The sequence below is a fragment of the Lampetra planeri genome, chromosome 22 (genome assembly GCF_965212315.1).
Source record: "Lampetra planeri chromosome 22, kcLamPlan1.2.h2, whole genome shotgun sequence".
NCBI lineage: Eukaryota > Metazoa > Chordata > Hyperoartia > Petromyzontiformes > Petromyzontidae > Lampetra > Lampetra planeri.
The window spans coordinates 1,830,696-1,849,855 of NC_136128.1; the positions used below are offsets into that span (position 1 = coordinate 1,830,696).

General features: G+C 58.7%; 1 protein-coding gene across 1 annotated transcript; it reads left to right on the top strand.

Moving 5' to 3' along the window:
* Window positions 1-1,529: 1,529 nt before the first annotated feature.
* On the top strand, window positions 1,530-18,741 carry LOC144725105 (dual specificity tyrosine-phosphorylation-regulated kinase 4-like). The gene is made up of 12 exons (XM_078604578.1): window positions 1,530-1,584; window positions 2,995-3,158; window positions 3,794-3,930; window positions 4,383-4,529; window positions 7,764-7,902; window positions 8,612-8,693; window positions 9,099-9,271; window positions 10,383-10,443; window positions 10,695-10,812; window positions 11,544-11,626; window positions 12,104-12,228; window positions 18,298-18,741. The coding sequence occupies exons 1-12, from the start codon at window positions 1,530-1,532 to the stop codon at window positions 18,739-18,741; spliced, it is 1,728 nt and encodes a 575-aa protein (XP_078460704.1).
* The last annotated feature ends 419 nt before the right edge of the window (window positions 18,742-19,160 follow it).

Sequence of the window (19,160 nt, forward strand, 5' to 3'; positions counted from 1 at the left end):
GATATTTACGCACCGCACCAAGTACATAATTTGAGGCTGAGTCGACCTAGGGGAGGCCCAGGACCGGTTAAGATAATCGTCACTGATGTTGGCGGTGAGCGGGAATCGAACCCGGTGAGCGGGAATCGAACCCGGGTCGCCGAATTCATAGCCCAGCGTAGCGCTAACCGCTACACCACCACTCCCCACATACACAAAGATCCCCCATTTAGCCTTAACAGACTGTAGGGGCAAGTGCTGTGAGCGAGCACCACATACACACACACACAGACACGCAAACACAGAGACACACGCAGAGAGACACACACAAAGACATAGACACACAGAGACATAGGCACACACAGAGGGGGTGGGTGGCCAGCACCACGCACGCCCACCACCCCGGCCGCCTTTGTCTCTCCCCCAGTGCTGGCGATGCTGACCACACACCGTGGCACCGGGTTACCCATTTGAGGCCGAGTCGACCTAAGGGGAGGCCCCCCCACCGCCACTGAACCGACGGCGACCACCGTGAGTGGGAATCAAACTTGGCGCCTAGCACCTCGAAAACCGGAAGTGGCGGCGAGGGATGGGGGTGAGGAGGGGCGGGGCGGTGGGCGGGGCGATAGATAGGGTGGTGGGCGGGGCTTGTGGGAGGGGCGGTAGGCGGGGCGAGACACTTGCTACGTCATAGACTTGGGGGCGGGGTTACGTGACGTCGCGGGGCAGCGTCGTTCATAACTCTGGACGCGTGCGAAGCAGACGGCAGCACCTTCACCTTGCTCTCTTCATCGTCGTCGTGATCCAAGCGATAACACTCGAAGAGGTGAGTACGTGAATCTAAGTTGATGTTGTCCGTGTTGATGATGTGAGTCCGTGCTGATGATGTGGGTCTGTGTTGATGATGCGAGTCTATGTTGATGATGTGAGTCCGTGTTGATGATTTGGGTCTGTGTTGATGATGCGAATCTGTATTGATGATGTGAGTCAGTGTTGATACTGTGAGTCTGTATTGATGATGCAAGTCTGTATTGATTATTTGAATCCGTGGTGATAATGTGAATCGGTGATGATGTGAGTCTGTGTTGTGAATCTCTCCACCACCCCACACCATTCTCCACCCAGAGAAGCCGTGAAATCTAAGCAGTACAACAACGCTACTCTGAAAATCAACGCCATGGAGGTACGCATGGCCTCCTCCACTCGACTTAGGAACACCACCAGCACTTAAAAATATGACCCACATTTACGAACACTACCCACACTTTCGAACACCATCCACACTTACGAATACCACCCACACTTAGGAACACCACCCACACTTACGAACACCAACCACACTTACGAACACCAACCACACTTACGAACACCACCCACACTTACGAACACCACCCATACATACGAACACCACCCACACATATGCATATGTATGTATATGTGTGTACGTATCTATATGCGTGTAAATGTATGTGCGTGTGTACGCGTGTATATGTATGTGTGTTTAGACGAGTCAAAATGAACCGAGCCGGAGTCAGCCTACGTCTGCCAACATGTGGAGTGCGCTGACCTCTGGCAGCGCAATAATTCGCAGCAAATCACCCAAAGGTAAGATAAACAGAGAGGAGAGAGCAGAGATAGAAAGTAGAGAGGAGCAACAGCAACATCATGAAAGTCAAACTAATAATATCAGCTCAAATGAAAGCAGCTCAAGCAAGTGGGCTGATATCATCGTCATCATCGTCGCGTGGAAAGGCAGCCAAATCACACTTGGATAATTGTTGATTCCTAAATGGGGAGGGTGGGAATAGATCGGAAGACCCGGAGAGAAATTCCATGCAGTGACCGCTTTACCAAGAGACCCACAGATATGACCATCAACACAGGGACACACTCATAGACACACAGAAACATTCATAGACACATAGAGACACACAGAGAAACCCATAGATATGTAGAGACACCTACAGAGAGACCTAGACACATAGAGGCCCACAGAGACACCCACAGAGATACCCATAGACACAGAGAGACACCCATATACACACAGAAATACTCATAGACACATAGAGACACACAGAGACACCGGTAGACACACAGAGACACCCATAGACACTCATAGTATGGGTCTCTCTGAGTCTCTGCGAGTCTATACCGGTCTCTGTGGGTCTAAGTGGGTCTCTATGGTTCTATATAAGTCTCTGGATCTCCATAGGTCTCTATGAGTATGGATCTCTATGGGTTGCTGTGGGTCTCAGTGGGTATCTATGGTTCTACAAGAGTCTGTGGATCTCCATAGGTCTCTATGTGTATGGGTCTCTGTGGTTATACCTGAGTATGGGTCTCTATGGTTCTATATAGGTATGGGTCTCTGTGGTTCTATATGGGTTATAAATGAGTATGGGTCTCTATGGTTCTAAAAGAGTATAGGTGTCTATGGGTCTCTATATGTCTGACCAGCTATTGTGCCTCAGCCTTGTTCCATCTGGGCCGGCCCTCTAGCTGCTACCGTAGGCGCACACCACGCTCAACATACCTGGTGAGTCGGTATAGTCAGCAACTGCCAACGCCGAACCCCGGGCGGTGGTTAACTAACCCGGAAAACTACGTCTTGCCACTGGGTACAGATGGGGCTGGTCGAGAGAGTGAAGTTGACGCTGCGCAAATCACCCTCACTTAAATCCAAGTTCTCTGCGCAAGTCATGGCCCTTTTTACCAAGGTCATTATAAAAGTCCTGTGGCGATGGGTGAGCGACGAAGCAGCAGGCATGGATATGCTGGAAGCTGTAGCCACAAACCTGCACGCAGGCGGCTCAGGATATTGGTCGCTTTTTGGGGCAAATTCGTTTCTAAATTAAGTTGTTGTTGATGTTGTTTTTGATGTTGTCATTGTTGTTGTTTTTGTTATTGTTGTTGCTGTTGTGGATGTTGGTATTATTGTTTCTGTTGTTGCTGTTGTTGCTGTTGTTGATGATGTTGTTGCTGTTATTGATGTTGATGTTGTTGTCATGTCCGCAGCAATCCTGGCTCTCTTCGAGCCTCACCTCACCGAGCGCCAGAAGCTTGAGCTCACCACGATGAACGAGATCTGGTACTTTACTCTGGACGACGGCGAGGAGGAAACGTCGCGAGGCGGCATCAGGAACCACGGCTACGATGACCAAGAGCACAATTACATTCCTGTGAGGCTCACTGAGACACACAGCGATGCAGAGACACCAATAGAGACCCATAAAGACCCAAAGAGACACCCATAGAGACACAAAGACACCCATAGAGACCCACAGAGACTCTCATAGAGACCCACAACTACATTCCTGTGAGGCTCACAAAGACACACAGAGATGCAGAGACACACAGAGATGCAGAGACGCCCATAGAGACCCAAAGACACCCATAGAAACCCACAACCTGTGAGGCTCACGGAGAAACAGAGACACCCATAGAGACCCACAGAGACCTCACAGAGACACCCATAGAGACCCACAGAGACCTCCACCCACATATATCCAAAGAGACACCGATAGAGACCCAGAGAGACCAGCAGAGACACCCATAGAGACCCATATAGACACCCATAGAGACAAGCATAGAGACCCACAGAGATCCACAGAGACAGCCATAGAGACCCACCGAGACCTAGACCCCCAGAGATCCTCAGAGACACCTATAGAGACCCACAGAGACCCACAGAGACACACAGAGATCCACGGGATTCCCCACCCTGACCCCCACCATGACTACCTTCCCGTGACCTCCCCATGACCCTCCCGACCCTAACTACCTCCCCCCCCCCCCGCCTGGTGACCCCCTGCAGGTCGAGCACGAGCACTTCAACTACCGATTTGAGCTGGGCAGGAAGATCGGGCAGGGCGGGCAGGGCGTGGTCGTGCAGTGTCTGGACCACAAGACGCAGACTCTGGTGGCGCTCAAGATCCTCGCCTCTCCCACCCAGTGAGTGGTACCCTGGAGCAGCCGTGCAGTCAACAAACCAACAACAAAAACAAACAACAATACAGAGATTATGAGGCTGCCCGCTGCTGCTGTGACTTCACAGCCAGGGGCAGCCTCATAATCTCAAACTAGGGCTGCCCGCCCTTGCTTGCAGCTTTCCGTCACTCAACCATACACCCACCCGCCCACTCGCCTAGCCACCCGCCCACCCACCCACGACTACCTCTCCCCACCACCACCCACCCACCACCACCCCACCCACCACCACCTCCTCTCCCCACCACCACCCACCCACCCCCAGCACCTCCCCACCACCCATTGCCACCACCACCCACTTCCCACCAACAAACAACCGGTTAAGTGCTGAACTTTTATCTGTCTCTTTCTGTCTCCATTTCTGTCTCTTTCTGTCTCTCTTTGTGTCTCTCTGTTTATATCTCACTCGATCACAGCTTCAAGGACGATGCGTACCAGATGATGGAGCTGCGGATGTCCATGGAGCTCCAGACGGTCCGTAGTGACGTGGACTACAACGTAGCCAACGTCATGCATTTGTTTTACTTCCGGGGACACAAATGCATCGTAATGGAGCTGTTGAAGTACGGGCACCACCACCACCACCACCCACCAATCACTCACTCACCCACCCACCCACTCATCCACCCACCCACTCATCCACCCACCCACTCATCCACACATTCATCCACCCATTCAACCACCCACTCACTCACTCACCCACCCACATACTTATTCTCTCACCCAAACACCCACTCACCCACCCACTGACTCACTCACTCACCCACCCACCCACTTATTCACCCACCCACCCACTCATTCACCCACCCAAACACATACTCATCCACCCACTCACCCACCGACCCACCCACTCATCCACCAACCCACACACTCACCCACTCACTCACTCACTCACTCACTCACTCACTCACTCACTCACCCTCCCACTAATCTATCCACCCACCCACCCATTCACTCACTCACCTACCCACCCACTCATCCACTAACCCACTCACCCACCCTCTCACCCACCCACCCGCTCACCCACTCATCCACTCATTCACCCACCTACCACCACCACACACCCACTCACCCACTCACTCACCCACTCACTCACCCACTCACTCACCCACTCACTCACCGACTCACTCACTCACCTACTCACCCACTCACTCAACCACCCACCCACTTACCCACCCACTCACCCACCCATCCACTTATGCACCCACCCACCCTGTGACTCACCCACCCACCCACTCATCCACTCATCCACCCACCCACCAACTCATCCACCCACCCAATACTACAACCACCACACACTCACTCACTCACCCAACACCACTCACTCACTCAACCACCCTCTCACTCATCCAACCACCCACCAACTCATTCACTCATTCACCCACCAATCACTACCACCATCACCACACACCCACTCACTCACTCACCCACCCACCCACCCAGTCATCCACCCACCCACCGACTCAGCCACTCACTCATCCACTCACCCATCCACTTATCCACCCACCCACTAATCCAGGAACTCACTCACCCACCCACTCATCCACTCATCCACCCACTCATTCACTCTCCCACCCGCCACCCACTCATCCACTCACTCACTCACCCACTCACCCACCCACCCACTCACTTACTCATGCACTCACCCATTTATTCACCCACTCACCCATTCATTCACCCACCAAATGCTACAAATACCACACACCCACTCACTCACCCACCACCACCACCACACATCCACTCACTCATCCACCACCCACTGATTCACTCACTCATCCACTCACTCACCTACCCACCCACCAACCCGCTCACCCATCCACCGACCCACCACTACAACCCACCCACCACCATCACCACCCACAGACCCTCAGACCTATAGACACATACAGAGACACCCACAGATACCCACAGAGACCCACAGAGACACGCAAAGACTTACAGAAACTCACAGAGACACCTACTGAGACCCACAGAGACACCCACAGAGACCCACAGAGACAACCACACAGAGACCCAGAGACCCACAGAGACACCCACAGAGACACCCACAGAGACACCCACAGAAACACCCACAGAGACACCCACAGAGAACCACACAGACACCCACAGAGACCCACAGAGACACCCACATAGAACCACAGAGACCCACAGAGACCCACAGAGACCCACAGAGACCAACAGAGACCCACAGAGACACCCACAGAGACCCACACAGAGACACCCAGACCCACAGAGACACCTACAGAGGCCCACAGAGAACCACATAGACACCCACAGAGACCCACAGAAACACCCACACAGAGACCCACAGAGACACCCACATAGAACCACAGAGACCAACAGAGACCCACAGAGACACCCACAGAGACACCCACAGAGACCCACAGAGACGCTCAGACCCATAGAGACCCACAGAGACACCCACAGAGACACCCACAGAGACCCACAGAGAACCACATAGACACCCACAGATACCCACAGAGACACCCACACAGAGACCCACAGAGACACCCACATAGACCCACAGAGACCAACAGAGACGCACGGAGACACCCACAAAGACCCACAGAGAACCACATAGAAACTCACAGAGACACCTACTGAGACCCGTAGAGACCCACAGAGACGCCTATAGAGAATCACAGAGAACCACACAGACATTCACAGAGACCCACAGAGACACCCACAGAGACCCACAGAGACAACCACACAGAGACCCAGAGACCCACAGAGACACCCACAGAGACACCCACAGAGACACCCACAGAAACACCCACAGAGACACCCACAGAGAACCACACAGACACCCACAGAGACCCACAGAGACACCCACATAGAACCACAGAGACCCACAGAGACCCACAGAGACCCACAGAGACCAACAGAGACCCACAGAGACACCCACAGAGACCCACACAGAGACACCCAGACCCACAGAGACACCTACAGAGGCCCACAGAGAACCACATAGACACCCACAGAGACCCACAGAAACACCCACACAGAGACCCACAGAGACACCCACATAGAACCACAGAGACCAACAGAGACCCACAGAGACACCCACAGAGACACCCACAGAGACCCACAGAGACGCTCAGACCCATAGAGACCCACAGAGACACCCACAGAGACACCCACAGAGACCCACAGAGAACCACATAGACACCCACAGATACCCACAGAGACACCCACACAGAGACCCACAGAGACACCCACATAGACCCACAGAGACCAACAGAGACGCACGGAGACACCCACAAAGACCCACAGAGAAGCACATAGACACCCACAGAGACCCACAGAGACACCCACAAATACCCACAGAGACCCACAGAGACACCCACAGAGAACCACACAGACACCCACAGAGACCCACAGAGACACCCACATAGAACCACAGAGACCCACAGAGACCCACAGAGACCAACAGAGACCCACAGAGACCCACACAGAGACACCCAGACCCACAAAGACCCACAGAGACACCCACAGAGGCCCACAGAGAACCAGACACCCACAGAGACCCACAGATACACCCACACAGAGACCCACAGAGACCCACAGAGACACCCACATAGAACCACAGAGACCAACAGAGACCCACAGAGACACCCACAGAGACCCACAGGGACACCCAGACCCAAAGAGACCCACAGAGACAACCCACAGAGACCCACAGAGACACCCACACAGAGACCCACAGAGACACCCACACAGAAACCCACAGAGACCCACAGAAATCCACCGAGACCCTGACGTCGCCTCACGTCGCTGCCGCTTTCTCCCTATCGCAGGAAGAGCCTCCATCAGGTGCTCATAGAAAGGGGGCAGTGGCGCATCGACGAGGACGATTTGAGGTCGTACGCCAGGGGCATCGTCCGCTTCCTCGCCTACACCAAGTCCCGGGGCATCGTCCACGGGGACATCAAGCCGGTGAGTGGAGGGCATGCTGGGGGGACGCAGGAGGGATGCTGGGGGCATGATCGGGGCACGCTGGGGGCACGATGGGGGCACACTGGGGGCACGGTCACTCACTACAACGCACCCCCACAAAGCCATCCACCCACCCACCCACCCACTCACTGACCAATCCATCCACTCACCCAGCCAACCACCCTCCCACACACCAATCCACCCACCCACCCATCCACTCACCCACCCATCCATCCACCCACCCACCCACCCACTCATCCATCCACCCACCCATCCACCCATTCACCCAATCATCCACCCATCCACCCACCCACCCGCCCATCCACTCACCCACCCACCCATCCATCTATTTACCCATCCACCCACCCACCAATCCACCACCCACCCACCCATCCACTCACCCACCCATCCACCCACCCACCCATCCACCCATTCACCCAACCATCCACTCACCCATCCATCCACCCATCTACCCATCTACCCATCCACTCACCCACCCGTTCACCCACCCACCCACCCACCCACCAATCCACTCACCCACCCACCAATCCACTCACCCATTCACCCAACCACCCACTCACCCACTCACCCATCCACCCATTCACTCAACCACCCATTCACCCATCCATCCACTCACCCACCCACCTTGACCCCGCTGAGTAGTGTTAATCCTCTCTCTCTATCTGTCTGCCGCTCGCTCACCATCCAGGGCAATGTTCTCTTGAAGAACAACTCAAGCAGTGTGGTCAGAGTCACCGACTTCGGCTTCAGCTTCTTTGTGGACCAACAACGTGAGTGGTGACCCGCCCACACACTTGCATGTGTGCGTAAGTGTGTGTCTGGGTGGGTGGGTGGCTAAAGCACAGCAAGTTGGCACAGTAAGAGGCACAGGTGGTGCATCAGCCAGTCATCTCAGTCAGTCGACCTGTGGCATCTGGGTCTGCCCCGTGACCTCCTGTCAGCGGGCGTTTGACACTTCACGTGGCCTCAACATGCACATAGCATGACACATGCGTCGTGGTGACATCACCGCCACTCAGTGGCGAATTGCAGTTGTTGTTGTTTGTTCATGTGTGTCGGAGTCACACCCATCCACTCACCAACCCATTCACCCACCCATTCATCCACCCACCCAACTATCCACCCATCCACCAACTCACCCACCCATCCTGATGCTTTCGTTCTCGTCCGCACAGCGTCGTACATTGGAGGCACCCTCCCCTACATGGCCCCCGAGGTGGTTCTGGGCTACCCGGCCACCTGCGCCGCGGACATGTGGTCCCTGGGCTGCACCGTCGCCAAGCTGGTCATCAGAAAGGAGCTCTTCGTCTACGACATGGACAACGACCATGTGGCCTGCTGCATCGAGGTGACCAGGGCGTCTCGGGAAGGCAGTAGCCGACTTGGCCAGGGAGCCACATACCCATCTACTCACTCACCTACCCACCCAATTAGCCACCCAACCACCCAGCAACCCACCCACCCAACCATCCACTCACCCACCAGCCACCCATCCACCCACCCATCCACACACTCACCCACTCACCCAAATAGTCACCCATCCACACACTCACCCATCCACCCATCCACCCACTCACCCACCCACCTTGTCACCCATCTACCCACTCACCCACCCATTCACCCACCCATTCACCCACCCACTCACCCACCACCCACCAATCTAGTCACCTATCCACCCACTCACCTACCCATCCACCCACTCACCCACCCGCCTAGTCAGCCATCCACCTACTCATCCACTCACCCACCCATCCACCCATTCACCCACCCTCCCGGTCACCCACCCACCTACCTATCTAGCCACCCAGCCACACACCCAGCCATCCACTCACCCATCTAGTCACCCCTCCACACACTCACCCACCCATCCACCCACTCACCCATCCACCCACCCACAGAGTTACCCATCCACCCACTCACCCACCCACCCATCGAGACACCCATCCACCCATTCATCCACCCACCCATCCACCCACCCACCCATCTAGTCACCCATCCACCCACTCACCCACCCATCTATCCACTTACCAGCCTTGCAGCTGGAACAATAAACATAGTTTAATTTAAGTATGGGTCTCTGTGAGTATGGGTCTCTCCGAGTATGGGTCTCTACGAGTATGGGTCTCTCCGAGTATGGGTCTCTGTGGGTTCCTCTATGGGTCTCTGTGGGTCTATGGGTCTCTATGAGTATGAGTCTTTATGGGTTTCTATAAGTATGGGTCTCTGTGGGTCTTTATGAGTCTCTATGGGTCCCTCTATGGGTCTCTATGTGTATGGGTCTCTATGTGTCTGTAGAACGTGATGATGATGATGATATCAGCCACTTGGTTAAGTTGCTGTAATTTGTGATGGCCAGGTCGCTTCTGAAAAAGAGCTACACAGCAGCTCAGTGGGGGCCTTACCTGGTGTCTCTGTGTCTCTCTGTGTCTGTGTCTCTCTGCCTTGAAATGGTTGAGCAGATCCTGGGCATGCCTCCCAAACGAATGGTGAAGAAAGCTCCCCGCAGGGCGTCCTTCTTTGGTGAGTTTAAGGGTGGTGGTCATGTGGTGGTGATGATTATGATGGAGAGATGGTGGTGGTGGTGGTGGTAGTTTGGTGGTATAGTATTGGTGGTGTGGTGGTACTTTTATGGTGGTTATGATGATGGTGGAGAGGATGGTGGTGGTGGAGGTGGTGGTGGTGCGGTGGTGGTGGTGATGGAGATGGTGTTAGTGGTAGTGATGGAGATGATGGTGGTGTTGATGGTCTGTCTCTCTGTCTCTCTCCTGCAGACCCTTTCGGAATGCCTCACTGGCCTTCCAGGACGCGTGTCCCTGGAAGCGTTCCCCTGGACCACGTGCTGCAGGGATGTGGGGCGCAGCTCGTGAGCTTCGTGAAATGCTGCCTGCAGTAAGAACAGACTTACACACACACACCACACACACACCACACACACACACTACACACACACACCGCACACAACACACACAGACCACACACACAACACACACCGCACCCACCACACCCACCACACACACCACACACAACACACACACACCACACACATCTACCATACCCACCCACCACACCCACCCCACCCCACCCAAACCACACACCCACCCCACCTACCCACACCACCCACCCCACTCACACCACACACAGATCATACATACCACACACACACCACCCACACGCACCCATCTACCCCACACACACCCACACACCTACCCAACCACCCCATACACCACACACACAAGACAAAGATCCCCCCAGTATAGCCTTAATAGACTGTAAGGGCAAGTGCTGTTTGCAAGCACCTACGAAGGCTGTGGCACACGAGTGGTTGGGTGGCCAGCAACCAAGCCCGGCCGCCTTTGTCTCCCGAGTGGCGATGTTGCCTACACAGCAGGTACTCATTTGAGGATGAGTCGACCTAGGGGAGGAGGCCCATGTACTGGATCAGATAATCGCAAATCACTGGCGGTGTTGGTGGCCATGAGCGGGTATATAAATTCGAGTCTCTGCCAGGTTCGTGGTAGCGCAGCATAGCGCTAACCACTGCACCACCGCCTCCCCTCTCCGTGCCCCACCCCCTACCATCCCCTCCCCCCTCTTCCCCCCCACCCCCATTCCCACCCCAGATGGGATCCGAAACTGCGGATGACTCCGGATCAGGCGCTGGCTCACGGCTGGCTCAAGAGCAAGGACACCGCCACCACCCCCAGCTGGGACACCCACAGCACGAACACCCCCACCAGGGCCACTGTCACCCCCACCAGGGCCAATGCCCCTCCCACCAGGGCCACAGCCACCCCCACCAGAGCCACTGCCACCCCCACCACGACCACTGCCACCCCCACCAGGGCCAATACCACCCCTACCGCGACCACTGCCACCCCCACCAGAGCCACTGCCACCCCCACCACGACCACTGCCACCCCCACCACGACCACTGCCACCCCCACCAGAGCCACTGCCACCTCCACCAGGGCCAATACCACCCCCACCACGACCACTGCCACCCCCACCAGGGCCACTGTCACCCCCACCAAGACCACTGCCACCCCCACCACGACCACTGCCACCCCCACCAAGGCCACTGCCACCGCCACCAGGGCCACTGCCACCCCCACCAGGGTAACTGCCACCCCCACCACGACCACTGCCACCCCCACCATGACCACTTCCACCCCCACCAGAGCCACTGCCACCCCCACCACGACCACTGCCACCCCCACCACGACCACTGCCACCCCCACCACGACCACTGCCACCCCCACCACGACCACTGCCACCCCCACCACGACCACTGCCACCCCCACCAGGGCCACTGCCACCCCCACCACGACCACTGCCACCACGACCACTGCCACCCCCACCACGACCACTGCGACCCCCACCACGACCACTGCCACTCCCACCACGACCACTGCCACCACGACCACTGCCACCCCCACCACGACCACTGCCACCCCCACCAGGGCCAATGCCACCCCCACCACGACCACTGCCACCCCCACCACGACCACTGCCACCCCCACCAGTGCCACTGCCACCCCCACCACGACCAGTGCCACCCCCACCACGACCACTGCCACCCCCACCACGACCACTGCCACCCCCACCAGGGCCAATGCCACCCCCACCACGACCACTGCCACCCCCACCAAGGCCACTTCCACCCCCACCAGGGTCACTGCCACCTCCACCAGGGCCAATGCCACCCCCACCAAGGCCACTGCCACCCCCACCAAGGCCACTGCCACCCCCACCAGGGCCACTGCCACCCCCACCACGACCACTGCCACCCCCACCACGACCACTGCCACCCCCACCACGACCACTGCCACCCCCACCACGACCACTGCCACCCCCACCACGACCACTGCCACCCCCACCAGGGCCAATGCCACCCCCACCACGACCACTGCCACCCCCAGCACGACTACTGCCGCCCCCACCAGGGCCACTGCCACCCCCACCACGACCACTGCCACCCCCACCACGACCAGTGCCACCCCCACCACGACTACTGCCACCCCCACCACGACCACTGCCACCCCCACCACGACCACTGCCACCCCCACCACGACCACTTCCACCCCCACCAGTGCCACTGCCACCCCCACCAAGGCCACTGCCACCCCCACCAAGGCCACTGCCACCCCCACCAAGGCCACTGCCACCCCCACCAGGGCCACTGCCACCCCCACCACGACCACTGCCACCCCCACCACGACCACTGCCACCCCCACCACGACCACTGCCACCCCCACCAGGGCCAATGCCACCCCCACCACGACCACTGCCACCCCCAGCACGACTACTGCCACCCCCACCAGGGCCACTGCCACCCCCACCACGACCACTGCCACCCCCACCACGACCAGTGCCACCCCCACCACGACCACTGCCACCCCCACCACGACCACTGCCACCCCCACCAGGGCCAATGCCACCCCCACCACGACCACTGCCACCCCCACCAAGGTCACTGCCACCCCCACCAGGGCCACTGCCACTTCCACCAGGGCCAATGCCACCCCCACCAGGGCCAATGCTACCCCCACCAAGGCCACTGACACCCCCACCAAGGCCACTGCCACCCCCACCAAGGCCACTGCCACCCCCACCAGGGCCACTGCCACCCCCACCAAGGCCACTGCCACCCCCACCAAGGCCACTCCCACCCCCACCAGGGCCAATGCCACCCCCACCAGGGCCATTGCCACCCCCGCCAAGGCCAATGCCACCCCCACCAGGGCCACTGCCACCCCCACCAGGGCCACTGCCACCCCCACCACTACCACTGCCACCACCACCAAGGCCACTGCCACCCCCCCCAAGGCCACTCCCACCCCCACCAGGGCCATTGCCACACCCACCAAGGCCACTGCCACGCCCACCAAGGCCACTCCCACCCCCACCAGGGCCACTGCCACCCCCACCAGGGCCACTGCCACCCCCACCACGACCACTGGCACCCCCACCACGACCAGTGCCACCCCCACCACGACTACTGCCACCCCCACAACGACCACTGCCACCCCCACCAGGGCCAATGCCACCCCCACCACGACCACTGCCACCCCCAGCACGACTACTGCCACCCCCACCAGGGCCACTGCCACCCCCACCACGACCACTGCCACCCCCACCACGACCAGTGCCACCCCCACCACGACTACTGCCACCCCCACCACGACCACTGCCACCCCCACCAGGGCCAATGCCACCCCCACCACGACCACTGCCACCCCCACCACGACCACTTCCACCCCCACCAGTGCCACTGCCACCCCCACCACGACCACTGCCACCCCCACCACGACCAGTGCCACCCCCACCACGACCACTGCCACCCCCACCACGATCACTGCCACCTCCACCAGGGCCAATGCCACCCCCACCAAGGCCACTGCCACCCCCACCAAGGCCACTGCCACCCCCACCAAGGCCACTGCCACCCCCACCAGGGCCACTGCCACCCCCACCACGACCACTGCCACCCCCACCACGACCACTGCCACCCCCACCACGACCACTGCCACCCCCACCAGGGCCAATGCCACCCCCACCACGACCACTGCCACCCCCAGCACGACTACTGCCACCCCCACCAGGGCCACTGCCACCCCCACCACGACCACTGCCACCCCCACCACGACCACTGCCACCCCCACCAGGGCCAATGCCACCCCCACCACGACCACTGCCACCCCCACCAAGGTCACTGCCACCCCCCACCAGGGCCACTGCCACTTCCACCAGGGCCAATGCCACCCCCACCAGGGCCAATGCTACCCCCACCAAGGCCACTGACACCCCCACCAAGGCCACTGCCACCCCCACCAAGGCCACTGCCACCCCCACCAGGGCCACTGCCACCCCCACCAAGGCCACTGCCACCCCCACCAAGGCCACTCCCACCCCCACCAGGGCCAATGCCACCCCCACCAGGGCCATTGCCACCCCCACCAAGGCCAATGCCACCCCCACCAGGGCCACTGCCACCCCCACCAGGGCCACTGCCACCCCCACCACTACCACTGCCACCACCACCAAGGCCACTGCCACCCCCCCCAAGGCCACTCCCACCCCCACCAGGGCCATTGCCACCCCCACCAAGGCCACTGCCACGCCCACCAAGGCCACTCCCACCCCCACCAGGGCCACTGCCACCCCCACCAGGGCCACTGCCACCCCCACCAGGGCCACTGCCACCCCCCACCAGGGCCACTGCCACCCCCACCAAGGCCAATGCCACCCCCACCAGGGCCACTGCCACCCCCACCAGGGCCACTGCCACCCCCACCAGGGCCACTGCCACCCCCACCAGGGCCACTGCCACCCCGACCAGGGCCACTGCCACCCCCATCAAGGCCACTGCAACCCCCACCAGGGCCACTGCCACCCCCATCAGGGCCACTGCCACCCCCACCAGGGCCACTGCCACCCCCACGAAAGCCACTGCCACCCTCACCAAGGCCACTCCCACCCCCACCCGGGCCAATGCCACCCCCACCAGGGCCATTGCCACCCCCACCAAGGCCAATGCCACCCCCACCAGGGCCACTGCCACCCCCACCAGGGCCACTGCCACCCCCACCAGGGCCACTGCCACCCCCACCAAGGCCAATGCCACCCCCACCAGGGCCAATGTCACCCCCACCAGGGCCACTGCCACCCCCACCAGGGCCACTGGCACCCCCACCAGGGCCACTGCCACCCCCACCCGGGCCACTGCCACCCCCCACCAGGGCCACTGCCACCCCCACCAAGGCCAATGCCACCCCCACCAGTGCCACTGCCACCCCCACCAGGGCCACTGCCACCCCCACCAAGGCCAATGCCACCCCCACCAGGGCCACTGCCACCCCCACCAGGGCCACTGCCACCTCCACCAGGGCCACTGCCACCCCCACCAGGGCCACTGCCACCTCCACCAGGGCCACTCCCACTCCCACCAGGGCCACTGCCACCCCCACCAAGGCCACTGCCACCCCCACCAGGGCCAATGCCACCCCCACCAGGGCCACTGCCACCCCCACCAGGGCCAATGCCACTCCCACCAGGCCCAATGTCACCCCCACCAGGGCCACTGCCACCTCCACCAGGGCCACTGCCACTCCCACCAGGGCCAATGCCACCTCCACCAGGGCCACTGCCACCCCCACCAGGGCCAATGCCACTCCCACCAGGGCCACTGCCACCCCCACCAGGGCCACTGCCACCCCCACCAGGGCCACTGCCACCCCCACCAGGGCCAATGCCACTCCCACCAGGGCCACTGCCACCCCCACCAGGGCCAATGCCACTCCCACCAGGGCCACTGCCACCCCCACCAGGGCCACTGCCACCCCCAACAGGGCCACTGCCACCCCCCACCAGGGCCACTGCCACCCCCAACAGGGCCACTGCCACCCCGACTAAGGCCACTGCCACCCCCACCAGGGCCACTGCCACCCCCACCAGGGCCACTGCCACCCCCACCAAGGCCAATGCCACCCCCACCAGGGCCACTGCCACCCCCACCAGGGCCACTGCCACCCCCACCAAGGCCAATGCCACCCCCACCAGGGCCACTGCCACCCCCACCAGGGCCACTGCCACCCCCACCAGGGCCACTGCCACTCCCACCAAGGCCACTGCCACCCACACCAAGGCCACTGCCACCCCTACCAGGGCCACTGCCAACCCCACCAGGGCCACAGCCACCTCCACCAGGGCCACTGCCACCCCCGGCAGGGCCACTGCCACCACCGGCAGGACCACTGCCACCACCACCAGGGCCCCCACCACCACCAGCGAGTCCACCACCACCACTGCTGGGGATCTGCAGGCCTCTAAAGCTGCCGAGCCACGGTGAGACTCCCACTGTGTTCTCAGTGCAGGGCTGAGATGTCAACTACCCTCGCCTGGTACGCAGTAGGTCGTGGGTTTGACCCCGACCCTTGACGATACCTGCTGCTGCTGTATATTTGGACTCTGCGTTTCTCTCTCTCCCCGTGGAGATGTTAACTACCTCGCCTGGTGCACAGGAGATTGTGGGTTCAATCCCGACCCCTGACGATGCCTGCTGCTGCTCTATATTTGGATTCTGCGTCTCTCCCCCGTGGTGGTCACTGCGTGAATTTTTCTCCAGGTCCCCTGGGCTTTTCTCTCCACATTTAGAATCGACATCACCACGCGGTTAGACTCTTTGGCTGCTGCTGTTAAATGGCCACTTGATGATGATGATATCAGCCACTTTGTTGAGCTGTTATCATTTGTGATGGCCAAGTCACTTCTGAAAAAGATGCAACGTAGCTTAGTGGGCCTTACCTGGTAAAATAAAAATACAGTAGTTTAGTTTTAGTATGGATCTGTATGGGGCCCTGTGGTTCTATGAAAGTCTCTGTGGGTCTCCGTGAGTCTCTATGGGTCTCTGTGGGTCTCTGTGGGTATTTGTAAGTCTATGTGAGTCCCTGTGGGTGTCTGTGATTCTCTGTGTGTCGCTGTGAGTCTCTGTGGCTCTTTATGGGTGTATGTGATGCTGTGTGGGACTCTGTGAGTTTCTGTGGGTCTCTGAGTCTCTGCGAGTCTCTGTGGGTATCTGTAAGTCTCTGAGTCTCTGTGGGTATCTGTAATTATCTGTGGGCCTCTGTGAGTCTCCGTGGGTCTCTGTGTGTTTGATATGATGAGTCTCTAGATCTCTGTGGATTTCTGTATGGGTCTCTGTGGGTCTCTATGGTTCTATACGAGTCTCTATATCTCTATGGGTCTCTGTGTGGGCCTTCTGAAATAGAGCTACACAGTAGCTCAGTGGGAACCTTAAAGTTTAGTTTTAGAATGGGTCTCTGTGGGTGTCTAAACATTTCCACCCGATGTAGATGATGATATCAACCACTTCGTTGAGCTGCTATCATGTGTGTTGGCCAGGTTGTTTCTAAACAAGAGCTACACAGTATTTCAGTGTGATCTTACATGTGGGAACATAAACATAGTTTAGCTTTTGTTTGTGTTGCTGTGGGTCTCTGTGAGTAATGGTCTATGTGGGTCTGTATGGGTCTCTCTGGGTGACTATGAGTCTGTAGAAACACGCCATTAGAGTATTTCGCTGCTGCTAGCAATGTCTACACGATGATGATGATGATGATATCAGCACACTTGGTTGAGCTGCTATCGCTTGTGATGGCCAGAGACGCTACTGAAAAAGAGCTACACAGCAGCTTAGTGGGAGCATTACAGCTGGTAAAATAAAGTCGTAGTTTTAATCCGTTAGTTCACCCATGGGAGGATCTGGTGGTGGTGGTGGTGGTGGTGAAGACCGACTGCGACCTTCTGGCCGTAGTAGTGAGATGCTGAAGTGATGGTGCTATGGTGCTGTGGTCCTGCTGTCTCCGCAGAGTTCAGACTGAGGAGAAGCCCCTATCATCATCATCATCATCGTCATTCTCACTGCTCGACCACATCTATGGAGAGCGGTTGAAGCTTGTGGAAGAGGAGGTGAAGGAGGAGAAAGAGGGAGACGAGACGGAGAATGATGAGGACAAGGATAAGGAGGAGAAGGACAAAAATGGGAATGAGGAGAAGGACAAATATGGGAATGAGGAAGAGGACAAACATAAGAAGGAGGAGGATACTACAGAGGTGGAGAAGACAAAGGAGGAGATAGTAGAGGAGGAAGAAAAGACAGAAGAGGAGAAAGAGAAGACGGAGGAGGAGGTGGAGGAGGTGCAGCAGCCACAGGAGAAGAAGAAGCATGGGGGCCTGGCAAGGATGGGCAAGACACTCCGCTCACAACGTTCGCTCCTCAGCTGCATGGTGCTGTGCAGTGGCCAGGACACGGCACAATAGCGTGGTGGTGGTAGTGGTGGAGTTGGTGCCACCCACCACCACGAGCAGCACCACCACCCCACCACCCACCCAGCTACCCACCCTGTAATACCACACTCACCACACACGCTCACCACACTCACCACACACACACTCCCGTAGGGAGCAGCTGTGGCACAAAGACTTAAGAGTGGACACCAAACATGGACTGGACACAGCTACTCTCACTGCACTCACCACACGCTCACCTCACACTCAGCACACCCAGGGCACCCCTTTACCCCAGACTCTAACCCGTGCTGGTTTTCATCCGGTGCCAGTCCTCAAAGGAGGAGGACGAGGGAGTGGGTGACCTCGCCACACGGTTTCCAGGAGAATCCTGCCTAGGCCCTCCACGTGGTGTGTGTGTTATAAATAGTAATATTTTATAATATAAAGCG

Excerpts from the sequence above, each read along its gene's own strand:
- LOC144725105 (XM_078604578.1), top strand. The coding sequence starts at position 1,530 with ATGTGGAGTGCGCTGACCTCTGGCAGCGCAATAATTCGCAGCAAATCA. Across the intron at positions 3,931-4,382 it reads ATCCTCGCCTCTCCCACCCA|CTTCAAGGACGATGCGTACC; the intron begins GTGAGTGGTACC and ends ACTCGATCACAG. Across the intron at positions 7,903-8,611 it reads TCCACGGGGACATCAAGCCG|GGCAATGTTCTCTTGAAGAA; the intron begins GTGAGTGGAGGG and ends CTCACCATCCAG.